Source organism: Salmo trutta, chromosome 27 (genome assembly GCF_901001165.1).
Source record: "Salmo trutta chromosome 27, fSalTru1.1, whole genome shotgun sequence".
Classification (NCBI taxonomy): domain Eukaryota; kingdom Metazoa; phylum Chordata; class Actinopteri; order Salmoniformes; family Salmonidae; genus Salmo; species Salmo trutta.
This window is the reverse complement of record NC_042983.1, coordinates 11041268-11054148: the sequence shown is the minus strand read 5'-3', so window position 1 is coordinate 11054148 and position 12881 is coordinate 11041268. Positions and strand designations below refer to the sequence as shown.

Here is a 12881-nt window from a genome sequence, read left to right as displayed (position 1 = left end):
ATCCAACTTCATTTTCCTGCGTTGAAAAGGGGCTGATATACAATGTTGATTTGATCACAGAAAAAAAACATTGATTTATGTAGCGCAAACTAATGGGGCGAACTCAATCTCTTGCGTCTCTGCGCGGCAGTCCTGGAGGAAGTGCACGTCCGTGTACGCAGCTCAGAGGGATCGATGTACATTAGGAAACACAACAAGGTGAACCCACAAGCTTCTTTAGGTACAGATCTAGGACCAGCTTACCATCCCAAAATCCTAACCTTAACCGTTCCGAGTGGAAAAGCCAAAACTGTCTGTAGATCACTGTCTAGGTGAGTCCCTCAGTGTGCAGAGCAACGACCACGGCTGCTTTGACGCCTTCTGCCTCCCCCGTGTCTGGATGGATGCAGGGGCTCTTATTAACATAGACTGCCTGCCAAAACACAGCAATTATCTTACTGCACACACACACTCTTGCGCTGCTCCCAGGACATCACCGCCACGCTGCACCACCTCATACTGGAGCAGAGAGGGGAGCGGTGAAACACGCACACAGTTAAAATCATGATGCCCTCACAAATTCAACGACAATGTGTCTTTAGGTCGGTGTCTACACCAGCGCTCTCCAGCCCTGTTCCTGGAGAGCTACCCTCCTGTAGGTTTTTTGCTCCAACCCAATGTAACTGACCTGATTTTTTTTTTCAGTTTATCAACCAGCTAATTATTAGAATCAGCTGTGCTAGATTAGTGATAACCAATTGGACGGTAGCTCTCCGGGGAACGGGGTTGGCGAGCCCTGGTCTAGACGCACCTTCCTTCTACTCCGGTGAATCCCTCTGTATGCAGAGAAACCACCGCTGCTTTGATGCTGTCTCACCCCTCTGTCTGTCTGTACGGATGCAGGTGCTCCTGGAATCGGCCACAACACAGCAATTATCTTACCACACTCACACACAAGACTCCTGCTGTATGTAATAGCACAGGCTTGCTCTGAGTGTGTTTCCATGCCTACTCTCAGTCTCTCTCTCTCTCTCCCTCCTCTCCAGGAGAAACACTGTCAACAGAAGTACAACGTGTCCTGCATCATGATTCTTCCCCAGTACCAGCGCAAGGGCTACGGCCGCTTCCTCATCGACTTCAGTAAGGAGCTCCGCTCAGGCTCTCAGCTTGGCTTTTACCTCCGCTCCCCAGACCTCTCTGATGCTGAACCAGTGGTTCTAAGCTGCTGTAGAGTTCTTGGTCAATCCCATTGAATTGAACTAGCAACATGTTGGAATCTGACTCAAAGTGCCCGTAATGAATAACGTCCGGTCCAATTCCTTGTTGAGCTGAATAATCGAAACCTGCATTGGCCCCTTCCTACTCTGCTTAGCTGGTTGAAGGTTTAGAAGGTGGTGGTTATTCTGAGAAAAAGCTGGTCCACTATCATGTAGTAACAGGGCAAGTAGTGGTAGAAAAGGTAGCGTGAATTTATTTCACACGGTCGGACTGGATCGTATACACCAATAGTCATAGACTGAATTGTCCGTCAAATGTAAATGCGCCTCGTGCCTGCCGACTGATTTTTTTTAAATGAACCTTGTTCTCTGCCCGCTCCCGTCTCTCCCCTCCAGGTTACCTGCTGTCCAAGCGGGAGGGCCAGCCCGGCTCCCCAGAGAAGCCCCTGTCAGACCTGGGACGGCTGTCCTACACGGCCTACTGGCGCAGCGTGGTGCTGGAGTGTCTCCACGAGGTCCGCGACCGCCAGCTCACCATCCGACGCCTCAGCAAGATCACGGGCATCTGCCCCCAGGACATCACCGCCACGCTGCACCACCTCAACATGCTGGAGCAGAGAGGGGAGCGGTGAGACAACGGGCGCGCGCCGCCAGTGGCGTAACCACGATGCCGTCACAAATTCAACGACATGCTGACTTACCAAGGCCATTTAAAAGCTGATGAGACTATTATACAGCATGGAACACGTGTCTGTTTGGGAGTTATTTGCTCAGAGTGGTTCTTCCCTCCTTGTGGGGTTTCACCCATCTGTCTGAACATGACTTTGACCTCCCCTGTCTCTGTCCCCCTGTCCTGTAGGCTAGTCCTGGTGCGTAAGGAGAAGCTGGTGTCCACCCACATGGTTCGTCTCACCGCCAGGCCCCGGCTGCTAGATGTGGACCCTGACTCTCTCCGCTGGACCCCCGTCATCGTCACCAACACTGTGGTGTCGGAGGGAGAGGAGGAGGAAGAGGGGGAGGAGGAGGACACCTGCAAGGAGGTGAGGATAATGATGCTTCAGATTCTAAAAAATGTTTTGATGAAATACATTACAACAATGACTTGTATGGATTAGGGTGGTAAATTCTGGAGTTGATTTGATAATATTTTGAAACAGATCAAGCCTAGCCACAAGGTGTCTCCGTTCTCCTGGCTCATCCGAGGAGGAGAGGAAGAAGAGGAGAGAAAGTGCTTCCCGGGGTTCCCCGCCAGCCAAAGCTCTCCGGCCTCCTCCCCAGTCCGCTGCCCTTTGCCCATCCCCGACCACCGCCCCCCTCCCCCCGCCAACGGAGAGCGCCGGGGCAGGGGCCGCCCGCCCAAGAACTGGCCCTGGGGCAAGGTGAAGGATGGGCCGCGGGCCGAGAGGCGGCCGGGCCCGGGACGACCCCCAAAGATCCGGGTGGAAGTGCAGGATGATGATGATGATGATGAAGAGGAGGAAGAGGAGGACAGGACTGAGGGCACTAAAGCCAGCCCCACCTTCGGCAGCAGCCCACCCTCCCTCTTCTCCTCAGACAGGCAGCAGGTGGATTCTACAGGCACCATCAGGCCCCTAGAGATGCTTGGCAGGCAATCTGTTGTCCCACCCCCACGCAGCAGAGGGCGACCTCCCAGGAAGAAGAGGGGCCCCAAGCGCAGGCTGAGTGAGGGACCCGGGGAGGCCTTGCCCCAGTTGCCCCTGTCCCCCAGGCTCAGTGACCCGTCACCGGTCAGACGGAGCTGCTTCAGTGAAAGCAGCGAGGAAGAGGATGGCGATGATGATGATGTGGAGACGGGGGCTCACTCCCCCCCCATCCTCACAAAACCCCCCCTGGGTCTCAAATGCAAGGTGAATAGAAAGACTGTGGATCTGCTGAACTGCTTGATATAGGTCACTCCAAATGACGTTGTAACCTCGAAAGAAACATTAGTGATATGTGTTGACCTCATCCGAAATAAGAAATGTACACTTTCTGCTTGCAACGTTTTACTGTGTTTATATTTCAATAGCCTTTCCATGTCTCCCCAGAAACCGTTGAGGAAGAGGCGCATGCGTCAGCGCAGCCACAGCCACGCCCACAGCAGCGTGGTGACCGAGACCATCTCCGAGACCACCGAGGTGCTAGATGAGCCCTTCGTGGACTCTGACTCTGAGAGGCCAATGCCCCGGCTGGAGGAGGAGACCCCCCTGAGGCGCTACCCCCCGGGCCGCTCCGCCCTCCGACACACGGACCCTACGGCCAAGCGGGGCCGACGAGCCAACCTCACAGAGTCTGAGGACGACGGTGAGTCCACAGGGCTAACAGAGCAGTTATTTATGTAGCAAGATATATGTGTACGGTAGCTAGGCATTGATATACAGTACTTGCTTGAGTAGATCTGTATGTGTAACAATGGATATCTCTCCCCCTCTGTTCTCGTATAGAACCCACTCCTGTTCTGAAGTCAGTTGCCTCCCTACGGAACCCAGAGCCCACGGCCTCCGCAGACACCCCGGCGGCCAACCCAGAGTCCCCCGTCAAGAAGAAAAAAGGCTGGCCCAAGGGCAAGCCCCGCAAGCCCCTGCACTTGAGGAAATGGCCGGGCAGACCACCTGGCAGCTGGGCCAACCAGAACGCGGGGGACACCAGTCTGACCACCTCGGGGGACCCTCCTCCCCCCAAGATCAAGATGAAGCCGGGCCGCAAGCCCCGGAGCTGGTACCTACAGCGGGCCCAGGAGGAGGCCAAGAGGCAGGAGGCAGAGAGACCGAGGCTGGGTCTGGGAGGGGGGCAGCAGCTAGACAAGCCCCCCCAGCAGCTAGAGGACCGAGCCTGCAAGAGGTCCTCCAGAGCCGCAGCTACCGACAACGACAAACGCAAAGACTCTGATGAAGAGGACGACTACCCTCCCAAGCCCGTGGAGCAGAAGATCCCCAAGAGGCGGGGGCGACCACCCAAAAACCCATCTCTGCTACAACAACCCGTCCTTAAGCCGCTCCCTGTCTCGGAGGAGGAGGAGGAGGAGGAGGAGACAGAGAGGGGCTGGGTAGAGGACAAACCCAGCCATCCACCGACCTGCTCCCTGCTCTCCCCGTCTTCTACCGGAGGCCCCAGTGCCCCCCAGCCCAGCAGGCCAGACAAAAACAGAGACATGGCTGACAGGGAGGATGAGGAAGACGAGGAGAGGGAGGATGAGGAGTGTGCGAGCCTGGGCAGCAGGACGACAGTGGCAATGCCAGGCTCGGGGAGCAGACGCAGCGACGACCATGATGCAGACGACGAAGGAGACGGACACCTGGAGGACAAGAGCAACAGCAAGAAGAGGAAGAGCCAGGACTCTGAGGCGGAGGAAGAGCCTGCCTCCCCCGCCTGCTCTCCGCCCGTCAAAGAGGAACCCCAGGGCGGGGAAGGTTTTTTAGACATGCAGGGAAGCGTGCAGGCCAGAGACTCCTATGTCAGCAAGCAAGAGGAGGAGGACGACGAAGAGGCGGAGGAGGAGCTGCAGGAGGTGAAGTGTCGGCCACTGGACGCAGCACAGGACGAGAGGAGGCGGCAGCGAGAGGCGGAGGAGTCAGCAGCGGCAGCTGCGGCGGTGGAGACCGTGACAACCATCTCAGTCCCCTCCGAGCCCCTAGAGCTGCAGCCGCTGCACCCCGAGGACAAGGCTGTCACGGTGCTGATGGAGCCCCCACACCCCCACCAGCACCCACACCCCCACCAGCACCCCGACTCCTTCAAGGAGGAGCTGCGCCACCACCATGGGTCCCATCACGGCCAGCACCACCACAACAACGAGCTGGACCTGGAGACGGTGCAGGCGGTCCAGTCTCTGACCCAGGGAGAGGCCCAGGACGAGGAGCCAGAGAGCCACGGGGTCTCCCACGGAGCCTACCAGGACTGTGAAGAGACGCTGGCAGCCTGCCGCACCCTGCAGAGCTACAGCCACGCCGGGGAGGCCGAGGAGGAGGCTACCCACCTGGCCCTGGTGGAGGAGTGTGGATCCTCCCAACACAGCAGCCCCCTGCCCCATACCAACCCCCCCATAACCCCCTTACCCAGCCAGTCGGTCCGCTCCGTCAACAGCCCAGCAGGCGTGACCCCAGGAGGGGTGATGGAGTCTGGGCTGGGGCAGCAGAGAGAGGGCACGCCAGGCCCTACTGGGGGAACAGGGGGAGGGGTGTACACCCAGATCACCCCTGAGCACCCCAGCTCCCTGTCAGCCCCGTCCCAGCAGAACATGGAGACCAGTCCCATGATGGACGTGCCGTCGGTGTCGGACCACTCCCAGCAGGTGGTGGACAGTGGATTCAGTGACCTGGGTAGCATCGAGAGCACCACGGAGAACTATGACAATCCCAGCAGCTACGATTCCACCATGGGCAGCGGGGGAGGAAACAACAGCGGTAACCATGCGGTCACCTCGGCCTCTTCCTCGTCGTCGGCGGGCTCTTCCTCTAACTCGGCCACGCCCTCCTCACAGGGCAACAGCTGCTCCTTTGTCCCGGCGCCCGGCCTCACGTCTCCCAGCGGCGCCGTGACGTCACAGCTCGCCATGGGCAGCTGCAGCCTCATCCAACAGACCGGGCCAGGGCCTAATAATGGTCCGGGAGCCAACATGGGTGGCAACAACAGTGTGTCCCAGCCTCCGCTGCCACCCCGTCCGCCGTCTGCCAACACCCACCAAGGCATCAAGTCCCCTCAGAGCTTTGTGAACGAGAGGCCGCCCAGCGCCAGCCAGCAGTCCCAGAAAAAGGTGCAGCAGCCCCCTCAGCAGCAGCAGGCTCCCAACCCCCAGCCCTCGGCCCCTCCAAACCCCCACCCGCCCCAGCAGCAGCAGCCCCTGTCCCAGTGCAGTATGGGGAACGGCTTTGGCTCCACACCAATGATCATGGAGATCCCTGAGAGTGCCTCCCAGGGTGGGGGCCGCAGCCTGTACGAACGGATGGGCCAGGACTTTGGTGCAGGGGGTTACCCCCAGCCCTCGGCCACATTCAGCCTGGCTAAGCTGCAGCAGCTCACCAACACCATCATGGACCCCCACGCCATGCCCTACTCGCACTCGGCCTCTGTCACGTCATACGCCACCAGTGTTTCTCTGTCTAACCCCGGTCTGGCCCAGCTCTCCCCCTCCCCACACCCTCCCTTAACCCAGGGCCAGGCCACCATGAGCCCCCCTCCCCAAATGAGCTCTGGCTCCATGAACCTGGGCTCCCTGCAGCTGCAGTGCAACATGCCCACCGGCAACATCGGCCTGCCTCCCCCGCCCCACACCCAGAGGCTGCAGGGCCAGATGGCCACAGTGAAGGGCCACATCGCCATCCGCTCCAAGGCCCAGCTGGCCCCTGCTCCCTCCCCGCACCAGCAGCAGCTGTACGGCCGCAGCTCTGGGTCCGTGGCCATGCAGGGCTCGCCCCGTACTTTGGCCGTGCAGCGCAGCATGATGCCCAACCTCATGCCCACGCCGGCCGGTTACAACACCATGAACATGAACCAGCTGAACGCCATGTCGGCCGGCTACCGCATGCCACAGCCTATGATGAACAGCGGTTACCACGGGAACCCCCCTTACATGAACCAGCCAGCCCAGTACCCCATGCAGATGCAGATGGGCATGATGGGGGGGCAGGGGTACCCGCAGCAGCCTATGCAGCCCAATCACCACGGCAACATGATGTACACGGGCCCCACCCACCACAGCTACGCCGGTGTCCCCAAACAGTCGCCTTACATGAGCAGATGAGTAGAGAACCCCACAGCAACGCCGCCGCTCCCCAGACCTGGCACTCTGATGTAGGGAGGGACTCTGCTGTTGCCTCTCTACTGTATTACTTGGTGTTGAATCCACCCTCCCCAAAGCCAGAGCGAGCATAAAGGGAGAGTGAGGGGAGACTATTTTCAATGTTTTGTATGTGTAATTTTGTTCCATTCAGTTGGATTCATCCCCCAAGCTGGCTGTGTAGGGAGTACGCTGGCGCGATACATAACGTGTAACTAAACCTCTGGTACTGTATGGCAGACTGCGCTAGTCTAGTCAGACCTACACGACACGCTCCTCTCTGGCACAGTTTCTACGCTAACGGAAGGCTCCCCTCCACTGTTTACTGGGAGGAAAGTGGAGGGGGAGAAGGAAGAAGATGGGCTGAAACATGGACTTTGGAGGACCTTACATTGTCAAAACTGAGAAACTAAATATATTAAACCATGCACACAATATTGTAATTGACATAGGAAGCCTTAACTTGGAAAGAAGAGACTGATTATAATTGTAGATGAACTTTTCTTTCAATATATTTGAATACTTTCGTTGTTTTTATTTTGACAACCGTTGAAAACAACTCGTGTGCAGTCCAACCTCTCTATGCTTTGGTCTTGAAGTATGGCATACTGAAATGGTGGTACACCCTCTAGCTCCGACGCACACACACACACACACGCGCGCAAACCTCTCCATTGCCACTTGGTGAGCCGGGGCACTTCAGTCTCAGAGTTGAGATACACGGGTCCTCAGTGTCACAGCGTAGTGTCAGGAGTCTGTCTTCCTGGTAGGAGGGTGTGTATCAGGAGAGGGAAATCAGTAAACCAGTAGTGTTCTCGGCACCACCCAGGATGCTGTAGCTGTTTGTTCTGGAATGTTTAGATTGTAAATATTCTGCTACTTCCTGTCGATTCACAGTCCAGCATTGTCAGTCAGTGAGCCAGCTAGTCTCCCCTCAGTGGCAGACAGAAGAAATTGCAGCACTTACATATTTTTGGGGGTCACACTCTACAGAAGGCTATTATTAGGCCTTTTTACCCAGTTGATGGTGTATGTCTGTCATCCCCATGCAGTTTACCTTCCAGGGAACGAGAGATGAGGTCTGCCAGGTGGAGTAACTCACTGCTTTAAGGAAAACCAGCTGGCTGAGCCACTTCATTAAGTGTTAGTAACCCACAAACAGAGGTCAAGGCATCCTCTCTAAACACTGTTTTCTGTTAAAACGAGTTCATCTGTGCAAGTCTGCAGTGCACTTCCATTGACTAGTAGAGATGTCTGGGCTCTATGGACCATCGGCATACGGAGAGGTGGCCAATGCCAAATACTGTGCATTGTGTACGCCTTGCCCCCCCCCCCCCCCCACACAGACATCTGGATGGTCACTGTGTTAGGATGGGAAGGGTGGTGGAGGAATTGACCCAGTTGTCTCAATGTTCCAGTATTCAAAGTCAAAATGAGGATACTTTTCTTACAGACCTGACGTTTTCATATATTATTTGTGTTTGTTTTTTTTGTTGTTTTTTTTCTCTTTTTTATTTTCTCTGAATTTTATCAGACTGGGCAGCTTTCTTTTATGACACAAGCTGACTCTTTTTGACTTTAGAAAACCTATTGTAGAGAATGTTTTTTCTATAATATAAAAAAGAACAATTCTGACATTGATATTGGTACTGTCATTTTTTTCAATTCTGTTTCAGGAAAAAAAACTATACATTTTTTAGCTCGACTCTTGAGGTAATATTATTAAGAAATTCAAAACAAAAAAAATTAACACTCACTTTTAGTGAATTTAAGATGCCTTTTAACCTCTCCATTCCATCTCATCTCTAGAGTTTTCTATCTTTGTGTAGTATATTAATGCTATTTTAAAACAAAAGGAAAAAACATATCTGAAGGCCACTTAGCCGTTCTTTAGTTTCGATTTTTTTTTTTTGTATGTGTGTATAGGACGACTTCCTTGCGTTTTAAGAGGCATGTAAAAATGAGCTCAGTATCTTTGTCTGTTTATATCGCTTCCCTTTTTGTATCCTTTGTAATTGTACATGGTGCATTGTGAGCTAAGAGAGTACAAGATAGAGAGAGGTGGGGCTGGCTGGGTCTCTCTCTACTTTGTCCCTGTATGTATTTCCATTTCTTTGTTTGTTTTTCTTTCTTAGCAAGTACTTTCAAAGAACTCTGTACATTTTAACATAAAACAAAAATAAATTATGTTGAGCCATGTATGTTGTCATGTTATTTCTTGATCTATTGTTTGGACTTTTAATAATTGCTGCTCCTTGGCAGTGATATTTTCTCACTTTAACCAGAAATTCTTATTTGTGCTTCTTTGCTAATAGAAAGCCTGTAAACATTGCTATGTGAAGCTGGCTCATACTGAACAAAAACATAAATGCAACATACAACAATTTCAATGAGTTACAGTTCATATAAGGAAATAAGTCAATTAGGCCCTAATCTATGAATTTCACATGACTGGGCCAATCAGAATGAGTTTTTCCCCACAAAAGGGATTTATTACAGACGGAAATACTCCAAATGTCCAGTTGGCTGGTCTCAGACAATCCTGCAGGTGAAGAAGCCGGATGTGGAAGTCCTGGGCTGGCGTGGTTACGTGTGGTCTGCAGTTGTGAGGCCGGTCGGACGTACTTCCAAATTCTCTAAAATGACGTTGGAGTTGGTTTATTGTCAGGGTTGGGAAGTAACGGATTACAAATAAACGGTAACTGATCCGTTACTTTACCAGCAAAAAAAAAAGTTGAAGTTCCACCTGAGCAAGCCTGACCACTATGATGACACACCAAATGTGTTTGATGGATCGTGGGAAAAGAGCAGGAATAGACTTTATATACTGTTTACTTACCCTACATTACTCATCTCTTATGTATATACTGTGCGCTATACCATCTACTGCATCTTGCCATCTGATGTAATTAAATGTATCACTAGACACTTTATATAATGTTCTCATAACCTACATTGCTCATCTCATATGTATATACTGTATGCTATACCATCTACTGCATCTTGCCATCTTGATGTAATGTATCACTAGCCACTAAACAATGTCGCTTCATATGTTTTCATACCCTGCATTGCTCATCTCATATGTATATACTGTACTCTATACCATCTACTGCATCTTGCCTATGTCGTTCGGCCATCACTCATATATTTTTATGTACATATTCTTATTCATTCCTTTACACTTGTGTGTATAAGGTAGTTGTTGTTGAATTGTTAGGTTATATTACTTGTTAGATATTACTGCATGGTCGGAACTAGAAGCACAAGCATTTCGCTCCACTTGCATTAACACCTGCTAACCATGTGTATGTGACCAATAAATTTGATTTGAAGACTACAATCCAAGCTATGTCTTCCAATGGTGCGACTGCTGTCAGCATCCAAAGATTATCCAATTTGAATAAACGCTTGGAGGTAAGGATGATAGCAGTGGTGTACAGTCGTGGCCAAATGTTTTGAGAATGACACAAATATTAATTTTCAAAGTCTGCTGCCTCAGTTTGTATGATGGCAATTTGCATATACTCAAGAATGTTATGAAGAGTGATCAGATGAATTGCAATTAATTGCAAAGTCCCTCTTTGCCATGCAAATGAACTGAATCCCCCAAAAACATTTCCACTGCATTTCAGCCCTGCCACAAAAGGACCAGCTGACATCATGTCAGTGATTCTCTCGTTAACACAGGTGTGAGTGTTGACGAGGACAAGGCTGGAAATCACTCTGTCATTCTGATTGAGTTCGAATAACAGACTGGAAGCTTCAAAAGGAGGGTGGTGCTTGGAATCATTGTTCTTCCTCTGTCGACCATGATTACCAGCAAGGAAACACGTGCTGTCATCATTGCTTTGCACAAAAAGGGCTTCACAGGCAAGGATATTGCTGCCAGTAAGATTGCTCCTAAAAAAAAAACATTTATTTGATCAGGGCGCCCAAGAAAGTCCAGCAAGCGCCAGGACCGTCTCCTAAAGTTGATTCAGCTGCGGGATCGGGGCACCACCAGTACAGAGCTTGCTCAGGAATGGCAGCAGGCAGATGTGAGTGCATCTGCATGCACAGTGAGGCGAAGACTTGGAGGATGGCCTGGTGTCAAGAAGGGCAGCAAAGAAGCCACTTCTCTCCAGGAAAAACATCAGGGACAGATTGATATTCTGCAGAAGGTACAAGGATTGGACTGCTGAGGACTGGGGTAAAGTCATTTTCTCTGATAAATCCCCTTTCCGATTGTTTGGGGCATCCGGAAATAAGCTTGTCCGGAGAAGACAAGGTGAGCGCTACCATCAGTCCTGTGTCATGCCAACAGTAAAGCATCCTGAGACCATTCATGTGTGGGGTTGCTTCTCAGCCAAGGTAGTGGGCTCACTCACAATTTTGCCAAAGAACACAGCCATGAATAAAGAATGGTACCAACACATCCTCCGAGAGCAACTTCTCCCAACCATCCAAGAACAGTTTGGTGACGAACAATGCCTTTTCCAGCATAATGGAGCACCTTGCCATAAGGCAAAAGTGATGAGTGGCTCGGGGAACAAAACATCAATATTTTGGATCCATGGCCAGGAAACTCCCCAGACCTTAATCCCATTGAGAACTTGTGGTCAATCCTCAAGAGGCGGGTGGACAAACAAAAACCCACAAATTCTGACAAACTCCAAGCATTGATTGTGCAAGAATGGGCTGCCATCAGTCAGGATGTGGCCCAGAAGTTAATTGACAGCATGCCAGGGCAGATTGCAAGAGGTCTTGAAAAAGAAGGGTCAACACTGCAAATATTGACTCTTTGCATCAACTTCATGTAATTGTCAATAAAAGCCTTTGACACTTATGAAATGCTTGTAATTATACTTCAGTATTCCATAGTAACATCTAACAAAAATATCTAAAGACACTGAAACAGCAAACTTTGTGGAAATTAATGTGTCATTCAAAACTTTTGGCCCCAACTAGTCTACGACGATACGGATATCACTTATTATTGATATCTACATAGCGCATTGATGTGAATCACACTGCTGCTCTCATTTAGCTATTTGCGCCTTACGGATTGTGGTTGTGGATGGCTGTTCACAAATCTAAATGTGTATTTGAACCCAATAATGGTTGAATTCAAGAAGTTTAAGCTGCCTATCAATCATTGTTTTTGAAACCAGTGGACATTCAGTGAAATGCAAAGTGATGGGTTAGAAGAAGCCTACATAACCAAACCATAAAGTAACATTTAACATCAATATATGTCCAGCTATGTAAACTTTAACACTGATTTATCCTGCAATACATGACGTTCAATTGGTAACATACATTTTTGTCTTCTTCTAATGCCTCTTAAGGGGAAAGTAATCTAAAAGTAACTGAATGTAATCAGATTACGTTACTGAGTTTGGGTAATCAAAAAGTTGAGTTACTGATTACAATTTTGGACAGCTAACTAGTAACTAACGGATTACATTTAGAAAGTAACCTACCCAACCCTGTTTATGGTAGAGAAATTATCGTTCAATTCTCTAGCAACAGCTCTGGTGGACATTGCTGCAGTCAGCTTGCCAATTGCACTCTCCTTCAAAACTTGACATCTGTGGTATTGGGTTGTGTGAAAAAACTGCACATTTTAGAGTGGTCTTTAATTGTCCCCAGCACAACGTGCAGCTGTGTAATGATCATGCTGTTTAATCAGCTTCCTGATATGCCACACCTGTCTTGGAGAGACTACAGAAAGATAGCGACCGTGTTGATCCATCTGGTTTGTTTAAGAGACATCTGGATACTGTGTATCAGGATTTTGTGGCCATTTACACAGATGGTTCAAAAGATCCAAGGACAGGAAGTACTGGGTCAGCATTTGTAGTGCAGGAATGTGGGGTGGAAGTCAGGACATGTAGTATAGATCATCTGGCTGTATATACAGTGGA

The 12881-nt window shown here is 50.8% G+C and overlaps 1 protein-coding gene across 1 annotated transcript in view; it reads left to right on the top strand.

Moving 5' to 3' along the window:
• Positions 1–9171, top strand: part of LOC115164300 (histone acetyltransferase KAT6A) — a 32267-nt gene extending 23096 nt beyond the window's left edge. The window contains exons 11-16 of the mRNA XM_029716628.1: positions 1026–1119; positions 1593–1824; positions 2056–2236; positions 2354–3064; positions 3245–3500; positions 3641–9171. Of these exons, the coding sequence (XP_029572488.1) occupies positions 1026–1119; positions 1593–1824; positions 2056–2236; positions 2354–3064; positions 3245–3500; positions 3641–6936 (4770 nt within the window). The 3' untranslated portion in view covers positions 6937–9171. The remainder of the gene's footprint in view (positions 1–1025; positions 1120–1592; positions 1825–2055; positions 2237–2353; positions 3065–3244; positions 3501–3640) is intronic.
• The last annotated feature ends 3710 nt before the right edge of the window (positions 9172–12881 follow it).